The sequence below is a fragment of the Dendronephthya gigantea genome, unplaced genomic scaffold, assembly GCF_004324835.1.
Source record: "Dendronephthya gigantea isolate DGI-Jeju-01 unplaced genomic scaffold, DenGig_1.0 000002F, whole genome shotgun sequence".
Classification (NCBI taxonomy): domain Eukaryota; kingdom Metazoa; phylum Cnidaria; class Anthozoa; order Malacalcyonacea; family Nephtheidae; genus Dendronephthya; species Dendronephthya gigantea.
Window position 1 is genome coordinate 683,511 of NW_021163012.1, and position 23,037 is coordinate 706,547.

The 23,037-nt window shown below is 36.4% G+C and overlaps 8 protein-coding genes and 1 long non-coding RNA gene across 10 annotated transcripts; 6 read left to right on the plus strand and 3 right to left on the minus strand.

Moving 5' to 3' along the window:
• Positions 1–10: 10 nt before the first annotated feature.
• LOC114533011 lies at positions 11–2,407 on the plus strand. The gene is made up of 3 exons (XM_028554590.1): positions 11–1,237; positions 1,328–1,883; positions 2,147–2,407. The coding sequence occupies exons 1-3, from the start codon at positions 531–533 to the stop codon at positions 2,405–2,407; spliced, it is 1,524 nt and encodes a 507-aa protein (XP_028410391.1). The 5' UTR covers positions 11–530.
• A 698-nt stretch (positions 2,408–3,105) lies between these two features.
• LOC114537589 lies at positions 3,106–6,543 on the minus strand. Its single transcript, XM_028558651.1, has 5 exons — positions 5,945–6,543; positions 4,582–5,107; positions 4,386–4,483; positions 4,210–4,259; positions 3,106–3,931 (listed from the first exon to the last, which is right to left on the minus strand). The coding sequence occupies exons 1-5, from the start codon at positions 6,142–6,144 to the stop codon at positions 3,504–3,506; spliced, it is 1,302 nt and encodes a 433-aa protein (XP_028414452.1). The 5' UTR covers positions 6,145–6,543; the 3' UTR covers positions 3,106–3,503.
• Positions 6,544–6,659: 116 nt separating this feature from the next.
• Positions 6,660–7,872, plus strand: LOC114533023. Its single transcript, XM_028554601.1, has 4 exons — positions 6,660–6,747; positions 7,145–7,424; positions 7,530–7,700; positions 7,773–7,872. The coding sequence occupies exons 1-4, from the start codon at positions 6,735–6,737 to the stop codon at positions 7,870–7,872; spliced, it is 564 nt and encodes a 187-aa protein (XP_028410402.1). The 5' UTR covers positions 6,660–6,734.
• A 42-nt stretch (positions 7,873–7,914) lies between these two features.
• On the plus strand, positions 7,915–8,466 carry LOC114532378. The gene is made up of 4 exons (XR_003687949.1): positions 7,915–7,985; positions 8,040–8,115; positions 8,250–8,345; positions 8,421–8,466. It is a non-coding gene; the product is annotated as an uncharacterized LOC114532378 (long non-coding RNA).
• A 64-nt stretch (positions 8,467–8,530) lies between these two features.
• LOC114533034 (centrosomal protein of 85 kDa-like) lies at positions 8,531–10,628 on the plus strand. Its single transcript, XM_028554612.1, has 7 exons — positions 8,531–8,593; positions 8,715–8,807; positions 8,937–9,014; positions 9,092–9,154; positions 9,244–9,300; positions 9,668–9,764; positions 9,863–10,628. Exons 1-7 carry the CDS (start codon positions 8,531–8,533, stop codon positions 10,024–10,026), a joined length of 615 nt encoding a protein of 204 aa, XP_028410413.1. The 3' UTR covers positions 10,027–10,628.
• A 1,732-nt stretch (positions 10,629–12,360) lies between these two features.
• On the plus strand, positions 12,361–13,894 carry LOC114535183 (pituitary-specific positive transcription factor 1-like). The gene is made up of 2 exons (XM_028556566.1): positions 12,361–12,750; positions 12,875–13,894. Exons 1-2 carry the CDS (start codon positions 12,437–12,439, stop codon positions 13,353–13,355), a joined length of 795 nt encoding a protein of 264 aa, XP_028412367.1. The 5' UTR covers positions 12,361–12,436; the 3' UTR covers positions 13,356–13,894.
• On the minus strand, positions 13,773–14,769 carry LOC114535192. Its single transcript, XM_028556575.1, has one exon. It carries the CDS (start codon positions 14,664–14,666, stop codon positions 14,016–14,018), a length of 651 nt encoding a protein of 216 aa, XP_028412376.1. The 5' UTR covers positions 14,667–14,769; the 3' UTR covers positions 13,773–14,015.
• A 1,033-nt stretch (positions 14,770–15,802) lies between these two features.
• On the plus strand, positions 15,803–19,607 carry LOC114535817 (importin subunit alpha-7-like). 2 transcript variants are annotated; one of them, XM_028557141.1, is made up of 13 exons: positions 15,803–16,055; positions 16,180–16,260; positions 16,486–16,585; positions 16,679–16,767; positions 16,840–16,971; positions 17,100–17,188; positions 17,265–17,367; positions 17,458–17,639; positions 17,722–17,800; positions 18,014–18,139; positions 18,225–18,352; positions 18,520–18,695; positions 18,772–19,607. In XM_028557141.1, exons 1-13 carry the CDS (start codon positions 15,930–15,932, stop codon positions 18,960–18,962), a joined length of 1,602 nt encoding a protein of 533 aa, XP_028412942.1. In that variant the 5' UTR covers positions 15,803–15,929; the 3' UTR covers positions 18,963–19,607. The 2 variants fall into 2 exon arrangements, with proteins under 2 accessions (XP_028412942.1, XP_028412948.1); XM_028557147.1 differs by having other exon boundaries at positions 16,489–16,585.
• Position 19,608: 1 nt separating this feature from the next.
• Positions 19,609–21,659, minus strand: LOC114535833 (zinc finger-containing ubiquitin peptidase 1-like). The gene is made up of 9 exons (XM_028557152.1): positions 21,406–21,659; positions 21,130–21,299; positions 20,868–21,036; positions 20,608–20,802; positions 20,464–20,526; positions 20,300–20,405; positions 20,105–20,229; positions 19,774–20,003; positions 19,609–19,672 (listed from the first exon to the last, which is right to left on the minus strand). Exons 1-9 carry the CDS (start codon positions 21,527–21,529, stop codon positions 19,637–19,639), a joined length of 1,218 nt encoding a protein of 405 aa, XP_028412953.1. The 5' UTR covers positions 21,530–21,659; the 3' UTR covers positions 19,609–19,636.
• Between the last annotated feature and the right edge of the window lie 1,378 nt (positions 21,660–23,037).

Below are 23,037 nucleotides of genomic sequence, written 5' to 3' on the forward strand. Positions count from 1 at the left end.
CTATTTTGTAATCGATATGATGCGATGTTATAGCCGGAAGGATGAATGTTTCAGAAAGCGGTCGGACCGAAACGTACCCAACAATGCAATATCGTATCCGGAGTTGTAACATGTCGTATCTGGAGATGTTATGTCGTATACGGAGATACAACACGTTGTGTCCAGAGATGTAATGTCATTTCCGAATATGTAATACGTTGTATCCGGAGATGCAACATCGTATCCGATGATGCAATATCATGTCCGGGTGCAACATCTTGTGTCCGGGGACCTAATGTGTTAGGTTAATGTGTAATATCGTATCCGGGGACGCAACATGTTGCTCTGGAGGTGCGATATCGTATCCGGGAGAAGCAATGTTGAAGCCATTGCATTAAAATTCATCTGTAATTTGGCGCGAAAATACTGATCACATGACAACCACCTTTTGTATTATAAAAGCAAGATGGCGGAGAAAGATCTTGTAGACAAGACAACCGAAAAAATGAGTGAAAAAAGAAAGCGATAAAAAGGAATTTGAGGTGAAAAAAATGGAAGGACAACACCGCACGCCAAATGAGTTAGTTTACATCAATATTAAGGAAATACTGAACAACATCATAAGAAAATTGGAAAGTCAAGACTGTGATAACAAAGCTGAATACGCTCATTATAAAGTTGAATGGCTTATTGTGTTGCTATTGCGATTGGGTGGACCGATGGAAAATTGTTTGCTACCATCCCTACTTGAAGCCCAACATATGTTAACGGCCGCGGTGGACAAGCAAGCAGAGAGTTTCGCTACAATTTTACCACCAGTCACAAAAACAGGATTTAAAGGTAGACCGAAATTTGATATACCAATTGATCAGCTGGAATACCTATTGGAAAACGGATTTAAAGTAAGTGACATCGCGAGTTTGTTCTGCGTTTGTCAGAAGACTATTCATAGACGACTTCAGGAAAATGGAATGTCAGTACGTAATACATATGAAAAACTTACTGATGAAGACCTAGATATTTTGGTAAAAAACATACTGCAAGAATTCCCCAATTCTGGTTATAAAAGCATGCGTGGACATTTGTTGTCAAGAGGTTACAAAATTCAAGAAATTCGGATCAGAGAATCAATGAGAAGGTGTGATCCAGAAGGAACTATTGTTAGAGCACTTCAAATTCGTGTCACACACAGGCGATCATACAGTGTAAGGGCCCCTCTGTCGTTATGGCATATGGATGGGAATCATAAATTGATAAGGTAAAACTACATACTTTTGCTTGCATGTATGATATATAGATGTATATGTATCATATATGATATTCGTACTAATGTACTGTTTTTCTCAAGATGGAATTTTGTGGTGCATGGGTGCGTGGATGGTTACTCGCGAAAAATTATGTACCTATCATGCAATGGAAACAACCGAGCTGATACTGTTTTAACACATTTTTCAAATGCAGTTGCTACACATGGACTTCCTTCCAGGATGAGAGCTGATCATGGCGGAGAGAATGTACAAGTGGCACGGTACATGTTAAATCACCCTTTGAGGGGGCCGAACAGGGGAAGTTTTATTACGGGTGCTAGCGTTCATAACCAGCGAATTGAACGGTTATGGCGAGATGTCTTTGTGGCTTGCCTGTATATATACTATTCTGTCTTTCAATATCTAGAAGAAAATGGCTATTTAGATTTATCAAATAACATCCACAAGTTCTGTTTACATTATATTTTTGAGCCACGGATAAATGCACATCTTCAGAGATTTGTAGAATCATGGAATAATCATCCCTTACGAACAGCTGGAAATAAGACACCAAATCAACTATGGATATGTGGCCTTGCTCTGCTTTCTAGAAGTTCTGACCTTGCTGGGATTGAATTGCAACAAGAATTAATGCAGGTAATAATGCCTTTTGCTTATATTATAGGTAAATATACTTAGTACTATAATTGCAGAATGTGATTAAAGTGAACACACATGTAAACGTAAATTGGTTTTTAGAGTGACAGTCGAAAGCAACCTTAACACTATTATTCATAAATGTGTGTGTTGGAGCAGGGAGGGGGGGGGGGCATTCATTTAAACAGGATTTTTATTATATGTTGAGTGTTCATTGGAATAAATATGGTATTCATTTGTTGATAACTCAGGCTTTTTTTCAGGACTGGAGTGAATATGGAATAGATTGTGAGGAATTAAATAATGCAAATGAGGAAACTTCACCCATAGATCTACCAGACGTAACAAACCCATTGTCAGAGAGAGACTTTAATGAGTTGCAGGTACAAGTGAATCCAACTGCACATGATGAAGCATATGGTATTGATCTATATCATCAAGCCTGCATATTTGTCACTGGACGAGTCCATGTTATATTTAAGTACTTATACTTAAAACCTACCATAAAAAAACAGAACCATTAAGACAATGCAAAGATACTTTAAACTAAGTACAAAATTCAAACAGCTTACTAACATGTACAGTAAACTTTACAATATATCCCCTTGTCTTTTTGTACGAATGAAACAATATATCCCCTTGTCTTTTTGTACGAATGAAACATTAAAAGGAAACAACAATATCAACTGTTTGTTCTTGCAATAATACGTCAAAGGTCACGGTTAGAAAGCAGATCAGACCATACCGTATCCAGGTCCTTCCAAGATATCATCAGCCAAACTGGATATAAAGACACCATAATCTTCATTAGCATATCTGGAAGTAATTGGAAAACAGAAGGAATTGGCGCATGTGTTTCCTTTGGCACGTGTTCCAGGTAGTGCACCATGGATGAATTCCACTGTGCCTTTGCATCCACCAGGAGGTGGGTAACGCAACCCAGTTGCAAACTGGTAAACATCGTTCAGGGTTAATATGTGCGTGGCCTCTTCTTCAAAAAGTTGTTCACCAAGTATGCCATCCAGGTTCAGCACAGTTCTACTAACTTCTCCCTGGCTGCACTTTTTCAGAAATTGGTTGAAGTTGAAGATTACAAGTTCTTCTTTTTCCCTCTTGGACGATCCTTTGACCGAGAATGTCGGCACGAAGGGTTTTCTGACATCTTCAACGGAAAGCTGGCTGTATGTGAGCTCTTTGAATGCTTTTCTGGGTGTTCTCTCAAGACACTTAAGACACCAAATGTCGACAAGCCTTCTTGAAAGCTATGAATTTCTTCCAATGCCGAGCTAATCATGATGTGTTTAGCAACAGCTTGTATTAGCTCCTCTTTTTCCCCGAATAAGATTTTTGCGCTGTTTATCCCCATGTCAAAGCGTTCGTCAAAATTCAACAAGGCCTTCGTCCAATCATCTGGGTTTGTGCATCCATTTAGGCTCTGTAGTTTCGTAACTATTTCAGCTTGATCACCAGGAATCTCCTTGATAACTTCTTCCGCAATACACTTTTTTTCTATGCCAAGAATAAAATTTGCCAAGCATGAAGAAAAAAGATGTGGGCCGCCAGCTCCATTCAAAAGTGAAAGGGCTACCAATTGCCCGAATGCTTTGTAATAGCCGCTAGCTAGTGCATTCTGATCATGTAGAAAGGTGATATACGGGAAAGCACCTCTGGTGAGCTTGCAATCAATAGATTGGCGAAAAGCAATCGAGAACATTTCTTTCGTGGGCCCCCCGTGTCAACCGCTGGCTCTCCGACGAACTCGACTGAAACTTTACTAGTTATCATCTTGCATGTTTTGACATCTTCAAAGGCATTTTTCAAAACGCATCTTCTCTGAACAAAAAACTCAATGTTCTTTTCTGTTTCAGGTCGAGTCTTCAATGAAAGTTTATTGAGAGCCTCGTGTAGTGATGAGCATTTCAATTCTTCTGTTTGGTCAGAGATTCCACAGCACTTTATCAATTCCAATTCATCTCCATCATCTTCAGCTAGTAGTTCAGCAAACTGTCTATCAGACTCTATTTGCTCTAAAACAGAATGCCCAGGTTCTGTAAAAAATTGATTATACAATCTGAGTTGGTTTTATAATTGAATATTAACATTAGCATAACGGGCATTAACCATTTATGTTTCTTAACAAAGAAATGTGAAGTTTTGCAAATTTTAAAAATGAAATTCCAAACTTAATTATTTTCATTTCATTTCATTTCAAAAGCAAACATACTTTGTAAGAAACATATACTTGCATAAGGGGATTGACACAACAACACTACATATATAATATATATGAGACTTATGCAATCCTTACAAGTTACAAATATCTTACCAGAACTTGATGATGGTGTGCATCCAAGTGAAGACTGCCCTTCAGTATTTCTGTTTAAATAGTTGAAGGGTATATATATGGTAAAATATATTGCTGTCTTGCACAATGTATAATTTTGGGACATACAATTAAAGATGCAACCAATATTTTACATGAAATTATTGAAAGAATCTTACCTTTGCTGGCATTCCTGCCTATGTATCTTAATTTCAGAAAAGTCCAAGGATTTGTTACAAAAAACACAATTTACAGTTGGGTGGCCACTTCTGGTATCCTATCAAGAAGATACACAGCGCAATTGTAATATAGTGCAGTTCAGTGAGTGCAGTGTAGTGTAGTGCAATGTATTGCTAGAAACTTTATGAAACTCACGTGATGTAACAATGGCGATTCATCTAGGTCAGCTTGTAATGGCCTCATATATACTGCCGCTTGAGAGAACCGCTCTTTTATATATGGCAAAGAATACCCATCCTTCCCAGGTGGGATTAAATGGAGAGCTCTGGATCCACCACCACCACCAACAGCCCTTAACACCTCGAATCCACCACCATCTTTCAACCTTGGGAATTTTTCATTAAGGAAACTACAAACTTCAGAGTGGGTGGCTTTCTTGTTCGGGAAAACTAACTTCATTTTCCCTAGGCCAGCTCTCATCAGGACTTCCATTCTTTCTCTGTCAGGTGTTGTATTCTCATCACATCTTGCAAGCATACACACGTCATGTGTCCATGTTTCCAATGGAGTAAAGCTTACGGGTGTATACCCCTGAAGCCTGGGTCTTTTGGGTTTTGGTTCAATTCTTGGCGCAGTATATGTGCTTAATCCTGGCCGATGTGCTGAAGGATGAACAGGAGTCTTTGCAACATTTCTGCTACAGAGCCCAGGAAATACTCTTCTGCAAGAAAACATGACATTTTAGAAATAATTTACACAGTTACAATCAATACAGAGATTAATAAGACAAAAAACCAAATGCATATGAATCAATTTGTACAGGAATGCAAAAATGTCATATCTTAAGAGAGTTTATTTCACATGGCTTTTCTTTTATATGACCCCCTCCCTTCATGCAACCATAAGATTCAGACATCTCCTATATTATCAAGGCTTTAATTAGCTGGTAGGGGGACAATAATAGCAAATAATAGGGGGCCATGATAATAAATATTTCTAAATCCTAAAATTCATATTATCCTGTTTTTAGCAAAGAAAAAAATACCCATGCAACCATCTAAACTATAGTAAAGCCCTAACAGGGCCTCAGTGTCATTAGTGAAGTCATGTGGCATTTATTTTGAAAGGACAAAACTGTGTCAATTAAGCATTTGTTAGAAATATTTTGAAAACATTATTTATTTCTTGCCAATATCAATTTCTGAATTTAGGGAGTGAGATTTTCATACCTTCAAATATTATTTCGTACTAGTATACGAGCAAAAAATTTTTTATGTAGCTTTGCACTCTCACCAAATCTGTTATCTATAACTTTAAACTATCACTATATTTAAATTATGTTATCTATAAACATAAATTTTGGTCAATACAATATGAAGTTAACCTTAGCTATTCAACTGCTTTTTGAAACAGATTTATTTCAAGATAATGACTTTTTCAGTAAATGACGTAAATTAAATAAATGTTTATCATTTCATAATTATAATATAGCAATTCAATGCTACGTAGTACATTCATTTACATATTTTAATGAAAGGTTATTATAAATAGCACATACCTAAAGTTTTGCGCAGCTAGTTGCGGCGTTGAAGCTATCGATGACGCTGAAGATATCGATGTCGATGGCTCATTAGATCTTGAATTTCCATTCATGGAATCTTCCAGTTCTTTTATCGCATTCTTAAGTATCGCAGTTGTCTTTTCTACAAGATCTTTCTCCGCCATCTTGCTTTTATAATACAAAAACGTGGTTGTCATATCATTTTCGCGCCAAATTACAGATGAATTTTAATGCAATGGCTTCAACATTGCTTCTCCCGGATACGATATCGCACCTCCAGAGCAACATGTTGCGTCCCCGGATACGATATTACACATTAACCTAACACATTAGGTCCCCGGACACAAGATGTTGCACCCGGACATGATATTGCATCATCGGATACGATGTTGCATCTCCGGATACAACGTATTACATATTCGGAAATGACATTACATCTCTGGACACAACGTGTTGTATCTCCGTATACGACATAACATCTCCAGATACGACATGTTACAACTCCGGATACGATATTGCATTGTTGGGTACGTTTCGGTCCGACCGCTTTCTGAAACATTCATCCTTCCGGCTATAACATCGCATCATATCGATTACAAAATAGACTACAGCATAGTACACTGTACGGCATACAGCGTCTCACAATTTTGTCCACAATCCCCCTCCATAGAATAAACTCATTTGTTATTCAATCTTCAAGAAATATGCAGGGAGTGCGTGTCGGAATTCTTCACTAAACAACGACATATAGTTGGCATTTTAAGCGGTTTTTCACACTTATATCACTATGTCAAGTCTATGTAAGTATAATAAATCTGTCAGCAAATCCTTTACGGCGAAGTTTACTTGCGAGTTATCAAACATGCGTAATATTTGCCCGTCCAAGTTTCGGACTGTCGTAATTAATTATGTTGTGTGCTGCTCTTTTTACAAACCTCATTATTGAAAGTTAAGACACGCTCGCTTATAAATCGTTTGTGGGAGTGTTAAAGTTGTTGCTCTGTTCACATATAATCGATAATCGCTTTTATTTTGCTTTAAAAGAGAGTAACGATTTAACGAGAGCATTTAACGATTAAATTTGGGATTATTGATACCCCAGTTAAATACACAAGATTAAGTGGGGTAAATTGATGCGTTATAACATGATCTTTTGTCGCTTGGTGATGTTAATAATTATAATACATTTGGCTTTAGATTCAACTCTGTTTAATGCTCAAGGACCTCGCCAAAATCCCACCCAGTTCCATCCTGGTAATAGGACGGAAGAAACAATTACTAACTATGAACAACTTTATGTATACAACTCTCATCCTGTCCTACAGCGGACGCATGAGCCTAACATGTACGCAGCTACTTCAGCAGGCTGGCCTGGTAACATTTCAAGAACACCTTGCAATAATGTTCCAAGTACCTTTTTAGAACAGATTCAAGCGAAAAATCAATTACTTGTGAAAAACAAGAATGTTATGGAGAAGTGAGTTTTAATATTCTGGTAAAAAAAGGCTAGTTCATCCACATTTCAGTGTTTCTTGCAATTCCAAAATACGACCATATCACAATTGACTGAAATATTTTGCAGACAAGCGACCTATATATCTCACCTGGAAAAACAACTTGAGGGGCAGAATACATCCAGTGATTTGATCAGACGACTGCAGGACAGAGAGCGAGATGTTGAACACTTGCGTGCCAGACTTGAGACTGAAATTGCGCCGAAATATGAAGTAGAAAATTTAAGAAGAAATTTAGGGTACAGCAGATCATCTTGATTTGTTCTAGTTGAATTCAACCATTTTGAGGTCTTAATTTTTGCCATTTTTAGTGAGGCTGAATATGAACTTGAAAAAACAGAAAAAGCTCTTCAAGAAACTTTAAATGACAAAGCAGTAGAAGTAAATACTCTTGAAGAAAAGGTGAATTGAAAATTAAGCTATCAGGGTGCCTTATCATTCCTTATCAAATAGGGCAGAGACAAAGAACTTGACCAGACAAAAAAAGAAATCAAAAGATTGGAAAAAGAAAACTCTGAATTATTGTGAGTTTTTATGCAAAATAATGATGATTGTGATCAACTCAGTTACGCTTTTAGAACACGAATTGAAAACTTAGATAAATATGTTGGTGACTTACCAACCTCGGAAGATTACAAAAAACTTCGTAAAGAAGTATCCTTCATCTAAACTTGTCTAAGCGTTTGCATTTCAGTCCAATGCATAGATATGAGAAACTCATATTTTGATATGAAAGTAAAGATTAGGTATATACAATTTATGCAAACGTCCTTGACAAGCATCTACAGCAGAAACATTGGAAACATCTTTGCTCAAAGTTGCAAACACAAATGGCAGAACAAGAAGAAAGGTTGACTTCAGGAAAGAAAGATCTTGAAGAAAAGGTAATATGACAGTACAAAGTGTGCACTCAGGCAATTGCTTCAAAGTGTTTCAGAAGACTATTCATATTACTGTAGGCTTTGAATGCAGACAGATTTGAAATGGAAAAATATAGATTAGACGCATGGTAAGAAGTAAGTAATTGTTTGTCGTAATAAATTGAGTAATTGAACATTATAATTGACTAATGAATGCAAGTCTTCAAGATAGAATGAAAAAGATGAAATGCATCGAAAGCATTGGAAGACATGTAATTTGAAAACAAAGACTACAGGCTGATTTGGCAAAAAAAAAGGTATTGTACAGCTGGTATTTGATTTTAATCGCCCGGTGAATTCGCCGACCTCTTAAACGAACGTTTATAATTTCAGATACTACAAGAGAGACAAAGAAAAGCTAAACACTTTTATATACAATCCCAAGAATCGCAGAAAAAGTTAGAGGAACGATTATCACATGAAGAGGTATTGGAGTCGTAACTTATCGTAGCCAGTTTTTCTCCGGCACTGGCCAGTTCTTGTTATTTCTGTTATTGAACTATAAGTAGAACTATAAACCTACAAGTTCTTTATCATCGAGTTTCTTGTTTTTAGGACACTGTAGCAGCGTTACGTGAAGAACTATCCATGAAGGAATTGAGCATCAGCGAACTAAAGAGTTCCATGAAACAGGTAGTATAAATATGGTTATCGGCATTCAAGGGCAGGTGAAAAAAGAAATAAACTTTTTTATGGTTGTCTTTTCTAAGATTTCGTCGCAATTGCAAGATTCTGTTGAAGAAAATATGGATATTAATGATAAATTAAAAAAGGCAAGTATTCGGATATTGATTGAAAAGTGTAATTGCAACTGATTTTACCAACAACTGGACTAGATTAATGAACGTGTCTTCTCCTACAGTTGCAGATTATAAATAGTAAAGGATCTTTGGAATCAAATAGAAAAATATATAAACAGGTATAAGTTCAACTCCTATTCGTAGCACAGATGATATTATCGTGTATATTATATAGCTAATTACTGCTACGACCATCTATGACCGCACTTATAAACTTCATAAGGACTGCTTTCCACTGTCGAGTTTTCTGTACGTACGTATAGTCGTATACGCACGTAAAAGTTTAAAATAATTTAAGTTATATATACTTCTGAAATTAATAGTTGAATAGGGCTGGGATTCTGTTGATGATTTGGTGTGTTTTCTCTGTCATAAAATTGTACAACAACTTAGAAAGTTTTACGCTTTTATGTGCGTGTACGTATGTTCAAAAAACGACAGTGGAGAGCAGCCTTAACTGACAGTTTTCGTCTATATCTCCTGCAGCTTCGTCGTAATGTGAATAAGTTAAAAGACTTAGTAAAATTATATTATCAAAAAAAAGAGGGTCATGACTTAGAACTATCTCTACTTTTGGGCACAGGTAAGTAGTTTTGATGCATGCACGACTAACTTCATTTAATTACTGTTCACCGACTATTCAATGTTGTCTAATCTTTGTTTGAATATTTTAACTTGAAGCCGGAGGAGAAGCATCAAGGACGGTGGGTAATCAGGAACAATCTCTGAGCGACGAAGTGCGTGCACTCACGAACGATATCGACGAATTACGAACATTTCTAGCCGATCAGTATGCCGAGGAGTTAGCCAACAATATAGAAGGCAATAATTGCATCACGCAATGATTCAAACCCTCCTACAAGTTTGTAAATATGACAAAGGTTACGGTTACAGTATTTTGAAGCGTCTGCCATCAGGCGGACCGGCAGGCGGAATGCCTGACCGTTGATGTCAGGTCTGATCGCCACGCTAGCTAGTACGCCAGTAATCATAATATATAAATTAATAAGATGTATGTAAATTAATATATATATAATCCATGTAATTAATTTATTTATATTTGCTGATTTATGCATGCCAAAAAAGAATATATATAAAGATAATGATTGGATATCCATGCAGCATAAAGAATGTCTGGACGTCAATGTATAAAGTACAAACAACGTTTTCAGGTAAAACTAAAGAACCCTCGGAACGTGAACCAATATTTCCATATATCGCTGGGAGAAATGTGGTTTTAAATAGCTCTTTAGACTTTAAAAGTAAAGTACAATTTTGCGTGGGAATATAGGCATGTGGTTTCAACAGATGTTATCATCTCGTGACGTTCAAAATCTTTATCGATGACAGTAGTATGCTGATGAATCTTAAAATGCATTGTATAATAACATTTGCTAAAAAGTGAATCTTCTTGTTCTTTCTATCTGATCTCCATAGCTTGATTTAAACATATTTTTTATACGCGCGCGAATATCTCAAATTATTACTGTTATCTTTCATGCGGTGAATTGTGGTAAAAATGTAACTGTATGAAATTGGAAAAAAAGTGTTGACTATTGTGTTCGTATTTCTGACCAAAAAAAAGGTTAATTATGTTGGTTTAGAAGAGTCGTAGTGGAAATAATTGCTACATAGAGCCAATTAGAATGTCCAATAAGTGAGGATAATTTTCGACATAGTGACACCCTACCATTTACCATGCGTGAATTGCAAGAAACCATTGCATTGGCAGTTCATGCTAATTTGGCATTGACTTCATATATTTATGTTGATCTTGCATTGCGTGATCACATATTACAGTGACTTCAACCACAGCTTCAACAGACCCAAATATTTTGTATAAATGCTTACAACTACAATTTTGTTATGTTTAATGCATAAAAGATATTTCACCACGTTATCTCTCCTTTCTACAGGCACTTCCAGAGATTCACTTTTGGCTAAAGATGCCACGAATACCGACAAGTGTTCATGAGGAATGTTCGCAATATTTAAAACCGCCAGAAAAATATTAAGTACAGCCGTAGCCTTAACCAATTTTGACATCGATTACTTAAATACAATGTCTTTCTCAGTCGCCTATGACCGCAGTCATTATAGATGATGCATAAAAGATACTCTTTTTACTTTATCTTTTCTTTGTACGTACCGTGGGAAACCGAATGGCTGCTGTGCCTGAATTCAATACATCGCTGTTCATATATTATTCCTAAGGTACACGGAAGATTTTTTGTATGTATAAGAAGTCCTTTATCAAGCAAACAAACTTCCTCAACAGTTTACCCTCTCTGCGTGCAGCCATTGCTTTCCCAGTCTTTAATGAGACCCGTTTTTGAAAAATATTTGAACAACTCATTAAAATATATCTAAAAATATCATAGGTTTATTGATGAGGTGAGAGGTTAGGAAAGCAAGTCTCAATAACAATGTACGTTTTAATGCACACGTATCATATATATATATATATATATATAATTTTTTGTTGAAAACTTTATCACGAATATTAATGGATCTTCTGAAAAAAAATACAAACGTAACGCTAGGATTTCCAGAGGAAAAATCTAAAATTTACACGTATTTGAAAGTTAGGAGTTTTTAAAACATATATCAATTGTTAGATGCATCTCAGGAGCAATATATGGATCGTATTTTCCATGAATCTTTGCGTTGCAACATTATTGCATTAATTAGAAATCTTTGTCTTTTTCTCTGTAGTTGCAATTATATCCAATTAGAAAGTATCAAAAGAAAGTAAAAGTTCATAGTAAGTGTTAACTACTCTCATGGTCTTGGAAAGATTTCTTGAAAAGAATCGAGCTACATCCGCACAACTTTAAAAGAAGTGGAATTGATGTATAGAGAAGATAGAGAATGCTTACGTTGAATAAGCTAGAGCATGTTTGAATATTCAAAGGTATTTACAAACGGCTGGTGTGCACAGGATATGAAAAATTTAATTCTATCAAGTGTGCGAAATTCTCAATTGCGTGATGCGTTATCATGTTTGTATCCTGGCCCTAATTGTGTGTTTTGTGTGACAAAAGAAACCGGCTGCTCAATTGCTTGTACCATTGAACAAAAACTTACATCGATATCAATTATACATGCATGCGCTTCATCACGATGGCGCACTTATAAAACCCCGCGCTATGCATGATTCACGCAGTCTCACCGTGCGCGTTTGAATAACCAACACATCAAGTAAAGAGCGTAGCTTTGAACAGTTCCTAAAAGTTGTTCCACATTTTTTTATGCATGTTGGAAATGGCTTGTTCTATGTTTACAAACCATAATGCATATACAACATACAAAACTTATGAATCGTTTAGTAACTCGAGTGTCAGTAATCCTGTGATGGAAAACCCATTACCTTACCCGACACCCTCCTCTATCATTCAAACACCGAGTCAGCAAGGTACGCTTCATAAGCCACAGTGTCGGTACACGTATGCCTTACCTACCACAGCGCTGAGTGGAAGTTCTGGAGGAAATATTCTAGGCAATCATATCAACTCTGTTTTCGATCCAGAACTTGAAGCCAGAGCGAAACAGTTGCAGGAATTGGAAAGGTAAGTCTAAGATCTCTGCTGTATAACCACAGATATAGAAATAGTCGTTTTCTAAGAAAGAGCTTTATTCAAGAAAAGATTAGCTTTTCGACAGTAGTTTATTAGGCTTTCTTTTACTTTTCAGGTTTGCCAACGAATTTAAACACTGTCGTATAAAACTTGGTTACACTCAGACTGGGGTCGGAGCTGCACTTGCTGCAATACACGGCACTGATTTCAGTCAAACTACAATATGCCGTTTTGAGAATCTACAACTCAGCCTGAAAAACGCGTACAAACTTAAACCGATCCTCACCCGGTGGCTTGCCGAAGCTGAACGACAAGGAGCAGAGGATATCGACGATCAACTCGGACAAGATCGTAAGAGAAAGAAAAGAACAACGATTGGTCTGACAGCAAAAGAAGCATTGGAACGCCATTTTATGAAGCATCCAAAACCTTCCTCTTTGGAGGTCTACAGAATCGCGGAAAGTCTTGGACTGGATAAAGAAGTCGTACGAGTTTGGTTCTGTAATCGAAGACAAAGAGAGAAGAGAGTTAAAACTACATTAACAACTGCTCTTTCTTTGTTTCCGCCCATGTTACATCAGCCTACTGTCATGTGAAGTGCTCTACTGCGTCGCTACAAACACTCTCGCAAAAATAAACGAAGTCTCTGTAGATGGGAGTGGCGTCTTAACCGGACGGGTTTGAACATGATTGACTTCAAGTTTTAGGTTCCCAGTGTGAAGAAGTCGTGACCAGCGAAAAGAACGTGGACTGAAGACACTCGGACGCCTAAGATGGTTCAAAGCAATGCAATGTCTAGCTTGGTATGATGGTGTTTTTAGAAACACCTTTAAGGTTTTCACTTCCTACTATAGAAAAGCAATGAATAGTTAAATAAACTAAGGACATGAAACGCGCAAGTTGTGTAGATTTGTTTGTAATACAAGACTAAGTGGGATCTCAGTACCTATCACTTGTGCGATGATTTGCATCCTGTTAGATTCAGACTCAAATATGATTAGCAGCCAATCTCCAATCATGTGTTGCATCTTTCCGTCAAACACTGACGTAAATTATTCATGATTCAAAATACTATCCGAAAGTAATACAGCCTATATGGAGGTAATATATGTCGCTTGATTGTATTCTATTGAAATCTGATAAGGATTTAATTACATTTTTTTTACTGAACTTGTCACCCGGGAGATATTTGTCAGAAAGATACAGCAGTGTTTTGACAATCGTCGGTATCTAGGATATGCTTGTCACAACACTTCTTAATCAGAACATTGTGTTTTGGTTTCATGCTCCCACTTCAATTCTTCTTTCTTGCTACTCTGATATTCAATGTTAACATTTTCACTAGATTTACTTAGTCTCTGAAAAAAATCATTGATTCGTCCTGTGATATCCTCGCTGTCCTTTTGCAAAGCGTTGCTTGCCGAGGCTCTTCTTTGGAGTAACTTGGGAACAGTTAGATTGTCCTGTGATCTTTTTCTTTCATTTCCACACTCGTAATGTGTACTTTCCTGTGGTGCAATCGTAGGTGGTAGCGATAATCGACGTCTATTGGGTCTCGGTGAAAGTAAGGCTACCTTAGAAATCTCAGGTGGAGGCTGTGGGGCCACTATTTGAGGCAAAACATTGATCTGAGATACACTTAACTTACGAGCAAATCCAGGACTTAGTTTCTTCCTATCTGTTGATGACAATGGCAAAGTAATTTCGGCTGGATCTGAATGTTTTAATTTAAGAATTCCCTCTCCTTCTGCAAGCTGTTTTCTAAGTTGATCTTTCTCGTGTCGAAATTGCTTCGAAATTTGATCCTTCTGGTTGTCTAAACGATCCAATTCGAGCCTTAGAAGTCGTCCTGAAAATGCATTCTTCTTCAGATTCTTGTCATCATACTCTGACCTCACACTCGCCATTCAAATTACTCAGCGCAAAAGCTCTTGTTTTGTTTGCGAACTATTTGGTTTCCTTAGGAGTTTGCTCGTTAAAGGTTTCATCTCTGTTTAATGATAAACAATGCCCATAACGGAATACGAATTATATGTAAATTATAACGGAGTCACCTGCTGTATAAAAACTGAAGTGTCCATCATGAATTTAATTTTGAACAATAGTCAATACATTCACTATTTTTAAGTCCAAGTTATTTTAAACAATGTAATTTTGCTTCAAAACATTACGGTTAAGATTTCATTTTGAGATAAAAATATCTGCAAAAGTGAATTTATCTTTGGAAAAATGATAAAGAAATTCAAAAGCAGATATATGATCGGACATTAAAGTAATTTGTCTGTTCATCGACATCGTTGTCAATATACAGTCCAATTGGCATCCAATATTTATATTTCCTTCGATTCATTATTTGATAAAACACCTTGCGCTATTGAAACCAGTTTTTTTTAAAATATATCCAGCTGAAATGTAGTTGCATCCGTCCACCAAAATCCAAGAATATATTTCGTTGCACTGCTTCTGTAAACTTATACAAACAGATGCTGTCCTCATAAAAAAATGTTTATATAACCCCTCTTTGTTATTAGAATTAAAACGTATAAACTATTGCTTGAATAAATATAAATCTTTCGTTAATTTAACATTTAAAGAAGAATAGTCACATCAAACTTGAAGTTGGGATTCGCAATTTTGAATGATTTCTCAAATTTCAATCCCATTTTTTTTGCGATCCAATAAGGATTTGTGTAATTGTATCACATTGTGTACTGTAATACCTGTTTGTAATCATTCTTAGCTTTAGGTCCGCTAGTTGTCTTATGTATGTATATTTGGTATAAAGGAGGCGAAGAAGGTGAGGTGTACGAAGATTTAAAGAAATATATGTTTGTCTGAGCAGATCTGGGGGAGATGTAAGTTGGGGTAATGTAAGTTGCCTAAAAAATAAGATTGTAAGAACTAAGAAGGTAGGTATACCCTTGGAGCTTGGAGGTGGCAAAGTACTAGAAGTCTAGAACTTACTACTTCTTATTACTGTATTTAATCTCGTTTCCAGATTCCCTTATCCTTCTCGCAGGCTCTGGTGATCTCATAGAGTACTTGTCCTGCGCATGCTCTATCTCAACCTAGCACATTGCAGAAGGGACTTTCGTCCAATTTTGGTTTCCCTTTCCTGTCTTTTCAGTATTGCATTGGGAAAGAAAAACAGTGCAAATACTACCTGAAATATGTCGACTGTGAACCAGAACACTCGGTTAAAGTCGTACAAGAATAAAGGTCTCGACGCCGAGGAACTTCGACGGAGACGCGAAGAAGAAGGTGTGCAAATTCGTAAAGCGAAACGAGAAGAACATGTATGATTTCAAATCTTTGTCATTCATTTATTACGTTAAAAGTATTACTGAGGACCGGTTAAAGAGCTTATTTAATTCAGTTGTATATGAAAAGAATGAGTATTCATTTGGTTTTTTGGTATAGGTTTTCAAACGCAGAAATGTGGAAGAGGGACGTTTCGATTCGACACCCGAACTTGTAGCGTTGTTACACGACCCAGTGGGGGTAAGATTGCCATAATATTAAGTTCATTTTAACAATATTACAATATGTAAGGTTACGTGCTGAATGATCCTGTTTTGTACCGTACAATCTGTACATTAATGATGGTTAAATTGTTCAAAAAATTCATTGATTTAACTTCCCAGTGGGGGTCCTATCCTCCAGAAATTCCCTACCCCAACTATCTTTAGGAACATCGAAGACTTCTAAATAACTTTATACCCTCAGCAGGCCAGATTAGATAAGCCGATAATTGAGAAGTTATACAGTGATGTTCCAGAGCAACAGTTACTTGTAACACAACAGCTGAGAAGGTTTTTATCCAAGGGTAATGAAACATGACAACTAAAGATTTCATCTTAGTAAATTCATACAAAATACATTGTGATCATGACTATATTGGTTGATTTTTACTCCACAGAACCTAATCCACCCATTGAAGAGGTAATCAGCAGTGGTGTTATCCCAAGACTTATTGAGTTTTTACAAGGGTCAGACCATCGCCTTCAGGTTGGTGGGCTTTGCTATTTCTTGCAAATTAATACATAAACATGACATTAAGTTGGAATTATATATATTTAGTTTGAAGCTGCTTGGGCTTTAACAAACATTGCATCAGGAACATCGACGCAGACAAGGAAAGTTGTTGAAGCAGGAGCTGTTCCAATATTTATTGTATTATTGTCCTCCCCACATGAAGATGTTCAAGAACAGGTGCAAATTATCTAATTTTACTACCTAATTGCCTTCTAAATAGTTGAAGAGTTCTAATTGGTTCTGATTGTATAGATTGTAATCTAGAGTCTAGCCCTTGTCAAACTAACCACATTTTATTGCACTAGGCTGTATGGGCACTTGGGAATGTTGCAGGTGACAGTCCTGAATGTCGAGATTTTGTCATTGCTAATGGCATGTTGAGACCATTGATTGAGTATGTGAAGCTTTTTCATGCCTTTCAATTGTGAAAATACCAGGCAATATAGGAAAGAATATTCTTTTTTCTTTAGGATATTATGCGGTACTTCAGATAAACTTAGTATGATGAAGAATGCAGTTTGGGCATTATCAAACTTATGCCGTGGAAAAAACCCACCACCAGATTTTTCGAAGGTATATAGACTGACCGTCCTAGGTTTTACCATTTTTACATACTGCCTTTGATAAGTATTTATAATTTAACTTTCTTATTTTTCTTCATAGGTTTCTATGTGCCTGCCTATGCTTGCACGGTTATTAGTCACAAGTGAACCAAAGTACCAATCTGATCCAGATATCTTGGCTGATGCTCGCTGGGCTTTGTCATATCTTTCAGATGGACCAAATGAGAAGATTCAAGCAGTGATAGCTTCTGGTGTATGCCGAAGATTGGTTGAATTATTGATGTATATATATATATGTATTTCTTCAAAACAGAATTCCTAACTTAGGACAACTCAATTTAGGTGTAATTATTTGTAATTTTAGGCATCCCTTCAATAGCGTTGTCTCGGCAAGTCTGAGGGCTGTAGGAAATATAGTCACAGGCGATGATGTGCAGACGCAGGTATCCATTTCACAAACGGTCAAGAATATACAATAGACCTTTCTTATAATGACATCAAACGCAGGAAGTCTAATGTTACATGAAATTTGACTGGCTCCACAAAACTATCGAACCAATCAAACTTTGTGTAACATACTTTCCGAGTTTGACGTCTTTAAGAAGAATGTACAATTCACTGCCTTTTTTGTACTGATATGATCATTTTATTCCTAGGTTATTTTGAACTGTAATGCTTTGCCGAGCCTTCTTCATTTATTGAGTTCATCGAAAGAAACCATTCGTAAAGAAGCTTGCTGGACATTGTCTAATATAACTGCTGGCAACAGAGCACAAATTCAGGTTTGGTGGAACTGTTCTAGATTAGATGGCTTAAGTCTCTTATTTGGGGATAAATTTTCTTATTGAAAAGCATTGGATATTTTAGATGGTGATTGATGCCAACATCATTCCCATGTTGGTGGAAATCCTTGGTAAAGCTGAGTTCAAAACAAGAAAAGAAGCAGCATGGGCAATTACTAATGCCACGTCTGGAGGAACCCCGGAACAAATAAGGTAATTAGAACAATAAGAATTGTTACAAATAAGGTAATTAGAACAATGAGAATTGTTACAAATAAGGTGATTAGAACAATGGGAATTGTTAATCATTAGATGATAACAACTGATGTTTTGTGTCATTTTAAATTTAAATCATCTTTAACATTTTTTTGTCTGAGAAGGTATCTTGTTGATCAAGGATGTGTTCCTCCATTGTGTGATCTTCTTACTGTCATGGATTTGAAAATCATCCGTGTTGCACTTAATGGCCTGGAGAATATCCTTAGAGTGGGAGAAATGGATGCCAAACAAAGTGGGGAGAACAATAAATATGCTTTAATTGTTGAGGAAAGTTATGGTATGTTGAAGTGTGCTATATATTAATTATCATTCCTGTCAGTGTTGTCATTTATTTGTGATGATTCTTTGACTAGGATTGGACAAAATTGAATTCCTTCAAAGTCACGAAAATGAAGATATTTACAAGAAAACATTTGAGATTTTGGAAAATTACTTCAACACCGATGATGAAGACAACAAACTTGTGCCGCAAACCACAACGGATCAAGGACAGTTCCAGTTTGCACAAAATGTTGATCTTCCACAAGAAGGCTTTCAGTTTTAATTCATGCTTGCAGTCAGAAACCCATAAGAGTGAATGAGCCCCAAAAGTGGTTGAGTGAAAGATCCCCTGAATGTGAAAGATAGGATGTATCTAAATGAGTGAGCGAGTTCCTTCTTTATGCAAGTCCCCCCTGAATGAGAAAGATACAGAGAGATTGAAAGTATATATGATTTCTTGAATCAGAAAGTGGAAAGCCCATTTGAAATGAAATGTGAATGAGGCAGAGATTTGAGAGTAAGAATGTTACAGTTACATGAAAGCAGGAATCCAATGTGAATGTTGAAAGTCCCCCAAATAATGAGAGTCAAAGTCCACATTGAAAGTGAGAAAGTTTTACTGAAAGTGAAAGGCAGTAAGTTAATAATTAAGCACCTCAGTTAAGAGCTCTAACAATTGATTTACTAACCATGTTAATAATGACAAAGATGCCTGCAATTGTACAAGCTAAGAACATAGTTCATTAAAATACAAGAGATCTATTTACAGTTAAGTTAATGAGAATATAAGGAGGATGGATTTGCCCTAGGCATCCAAATGGTACTTTTTTATTAGGAAGTGTTGGTATATACATGCCTTTGAATATAAATATTGTGTTCTTTCTAAGTACAAAAAAAATGTTAGTATTAATATCATTTTTGCATACTACTTACTAGTGTAATATATCTCTTTAATGTTTATGGTATTCTTGTTGATGAAAGAACTTTACTACCCTAGAAAAAAATTAACAGTTTGCTTTTTGGGGCTGGTGCATTGAACGAAAAGTTGGTTAGATCAATCTTTTTCTATCCAAGCAAAAACATTTTCACATTACTTGTTTCTCAGCTTCATTCATAATGCCATCCACATAAACAAGTTGGTATTGCTTGGATTTTATTTGGTTTGTAGTTTTTCTAAGCAAGTTAAAACCAGCATTTTGTTGCCTTTGGCTTCCAAACAACTGTTGCATCTGCTTGGGTGAGTTAGAGGGGTCGAAAAGGATCAAATGTTCTGTCTTTTTCTTCATACAACGTTCCTCGAAACCGACAACCAACCGACTATGGCCTATATATATGGAAATCAAAAGGGATTTCGGAACTTCCATGTGCCATGGTTCTCTAAATCTGCACTTCTAATATCTAAAAACACCAGTCCTTTACTCATACCTTGATGCTGAATGTATATTGGGATTTGAGGTACTCCTTTGGAAAAATATCTTTTAACCCAAGCAAAAAGTTCTGGATGTGTCCCATCTGCAGATGTTGGTTGATGAAAATCAACAATATGGGTTCTGTAACACAAGATCTTAATGGCATTGTATCCCACTATGAAAACTCACAAAATGTATTGCTAAATAGTACCTTAGATTCATAAATCTTAGTGCCACTGTGATTTCAGTTGCTCCAATCCATTTCTTTGTTTCCGTAAGTTTATGACCAAGTTGTGCAGCACCTACCTGATCAAAGCCTGAAAAAATGGTATTTTTAGATGTGGTATATAATTTTTAAATCAAAACTTGTCTTACCATCATGCCAGGCATCTTCTATCAAACATTGAATTCTTGGAATTGAAGGAATAGTTTGACAAACTGAAAAATATCAAGTGTACCTATACTTGTACAAAATGTTGTAATGATGTGTTCTAATGTTCTAAATTGATGATACTACACCTTTTAAAACTGCTTCTTTATAATGTTCTAATTTAATTAAAGCAGATAGTAACATCTGTAAGTTTCTATAACCACATCCCCAACTCTTGTCCCCATAACTGCTTGAAAAATGATCCGTTGGACAACATAATCTAATGAAGTGGTTTGTTAATGGTCCTCTTGCACAAATCTGTTGTTGTAATTGACTGACCACACCTTAAAGAAAGTTGAAAAGTACAATCTCTATTTTTAAGTTAACATTCAAGGTGTGTTCTGTCTACCTTTAGTACATGACTCTCCACTCTCTTCTCCTGACAAGAGTGAATCAAACAATTTTTCTTTTTTTGAATGATATTCAGCCATTGACAGTTTATTCCTTGAGACTTCTTTATCCAATGACTGATTATATTGCTTCACATAGTCGGATTCGGAACTCATTCCATACATTTGCTAAACATATTGAGGCAATTACTGTCTCAGACAAAATAGATGCACATCTGGGCAGTCAAAAACTGCACAGTAAAATTGGAAATATGTTAACACCTGCAATTTTTTAAATTCCTCATTTTCCTTCACTTTCTGCCTTTCCACTTCTTTAATTTCTTCCTGCTGCAAACGTTTTGCTAGCATCTCATCTTTCTCATTTTGATCAGACTGCCTCTTACAGGCTGATGCTGGAGACGTACATCTAGCTTTAATAGTGTTTTCACTATCTAATGGTACAAAAATGAGTCAAAAGGAATTCTCTTAACGCTAGCTATGCAGTTGGCACAATTAATTGCTGCATAATGATCAACCATATCTCTACCATAATTTTACCATTTTTGTCTTCATTATTGAAATGTGTTTCTACATGCTGTTGTATAGTATCTTTCGGAAACTGATCATCACAAACAGGACAAACATTAGTACTATCATCAATTTCAATAACAGCCTCTGCCATTTGATTTTTAATTTCTTCAACACGATGAGTATGTCATATATAGATTATGACCTATCTTTGTATAAATTTTTGGACTTTGACAAGTAACAAATTCTTAGAATTCTTTGTCCGATGACGTGCGTGACGTCACGAAAAGAACGCTATGTTAAAGCCACTGAGCTATAATATAATTCCTGGAGGACCGGCTCGCGACCAAAAAGTGAAGCAAAAAACATGGCGGATTTCGGCGTTTGCTGACGCCAGATTGACGCCACTGGTTCCTATTCGCCATGGTAGTTACCACTGACCAAGGCTCAATTCTGAGCCCGCTACAAATGCACTCCCCCCTGGTTTTTGTTAAAAATAGTATTCAGTATTTCAGCCATACTGGAAAGTTAGTTTATCATCCGCCGAATTTTTACGCCGGCATTTTTTGCCGAACCTTTTTGTGCGCCAAAAACTGGATAGCGCGAATAAACGTCTTATAAGATACGCCATAGCGCCACAAGGATTCGTTTAATTTGTGCTATATCTGAACATTGTTTTTCTTTGCCATGCCATCCATGCCATTCATTTGCCATCAAATTATACCAAATTTTAGAAATGTTTATATCTGACTATCTAAGTCTGCGACTCCTGCAAAGTGCAAACATGCCTGCAAAAGTTCTATTTCCAAAATAGTGATGCTATAATATTTTATACAGACAACGAATCAATGATGTATTATACAATGATGTATTAAGAACTAATAATATCAATAGGAAAAGGGGACCTCGCCACCTCGGGGTTAACGTTCACAGCAAACCGCGAACCGGTAAAACAAATATTTTACACATACAGTATTACGATTTACGTACAACAAAAATCCTAACTCGGTCTATCAATTATGTGCAAAATAGTAAGCTGGATTAATTCACTTAAAGTCTTAAACTGACAACATAACCTGTAGTTGGCAGCCCATTTATCATTCGTGTTTGGCCGTAAACGTCAGTCTGAACAGAACGTCCCTAGTACTAATAGCTAATTGTAAACGCGGACTTGGCAACTTGTTTCAGCTAATCAAGGTTTGTGTTATTTTAATTAAAGTAAAAAAGTAAGTCGAGCTTCACTAGTACGAAGGCGCTTCATGACTTTGCCTTCACGGGCATATTTGGCTCGATCCCCCAAGATGGGCAAAGCGTGTTTTGGCAATGATAACTTTTTGTCACCACCAATGTAAATTTCTGCAATTTCCTTTACTGCCCGACCAAGTTGTGGAATTGCTGGCAAACACCAGTCAAGCTTTGTTCTAAGAAAGGAAAAAAGACAATATAGTTTTAATTTATACGATTTATATAGAATGTTTCTTTAACGTTAACAAAACTAGGTAAACGTAAATAGTATACACCTTAAAGACAATGTCTCATTTGACTGTCCACCACACTTTTTCTGGGACTTCATTACACTGTAATATGACTCAACTATTGCCTCAGTGCCCCCTTTAGCCAGAGCAATATCAATAGCAATACATCCAGCAGGACCAATAGAAC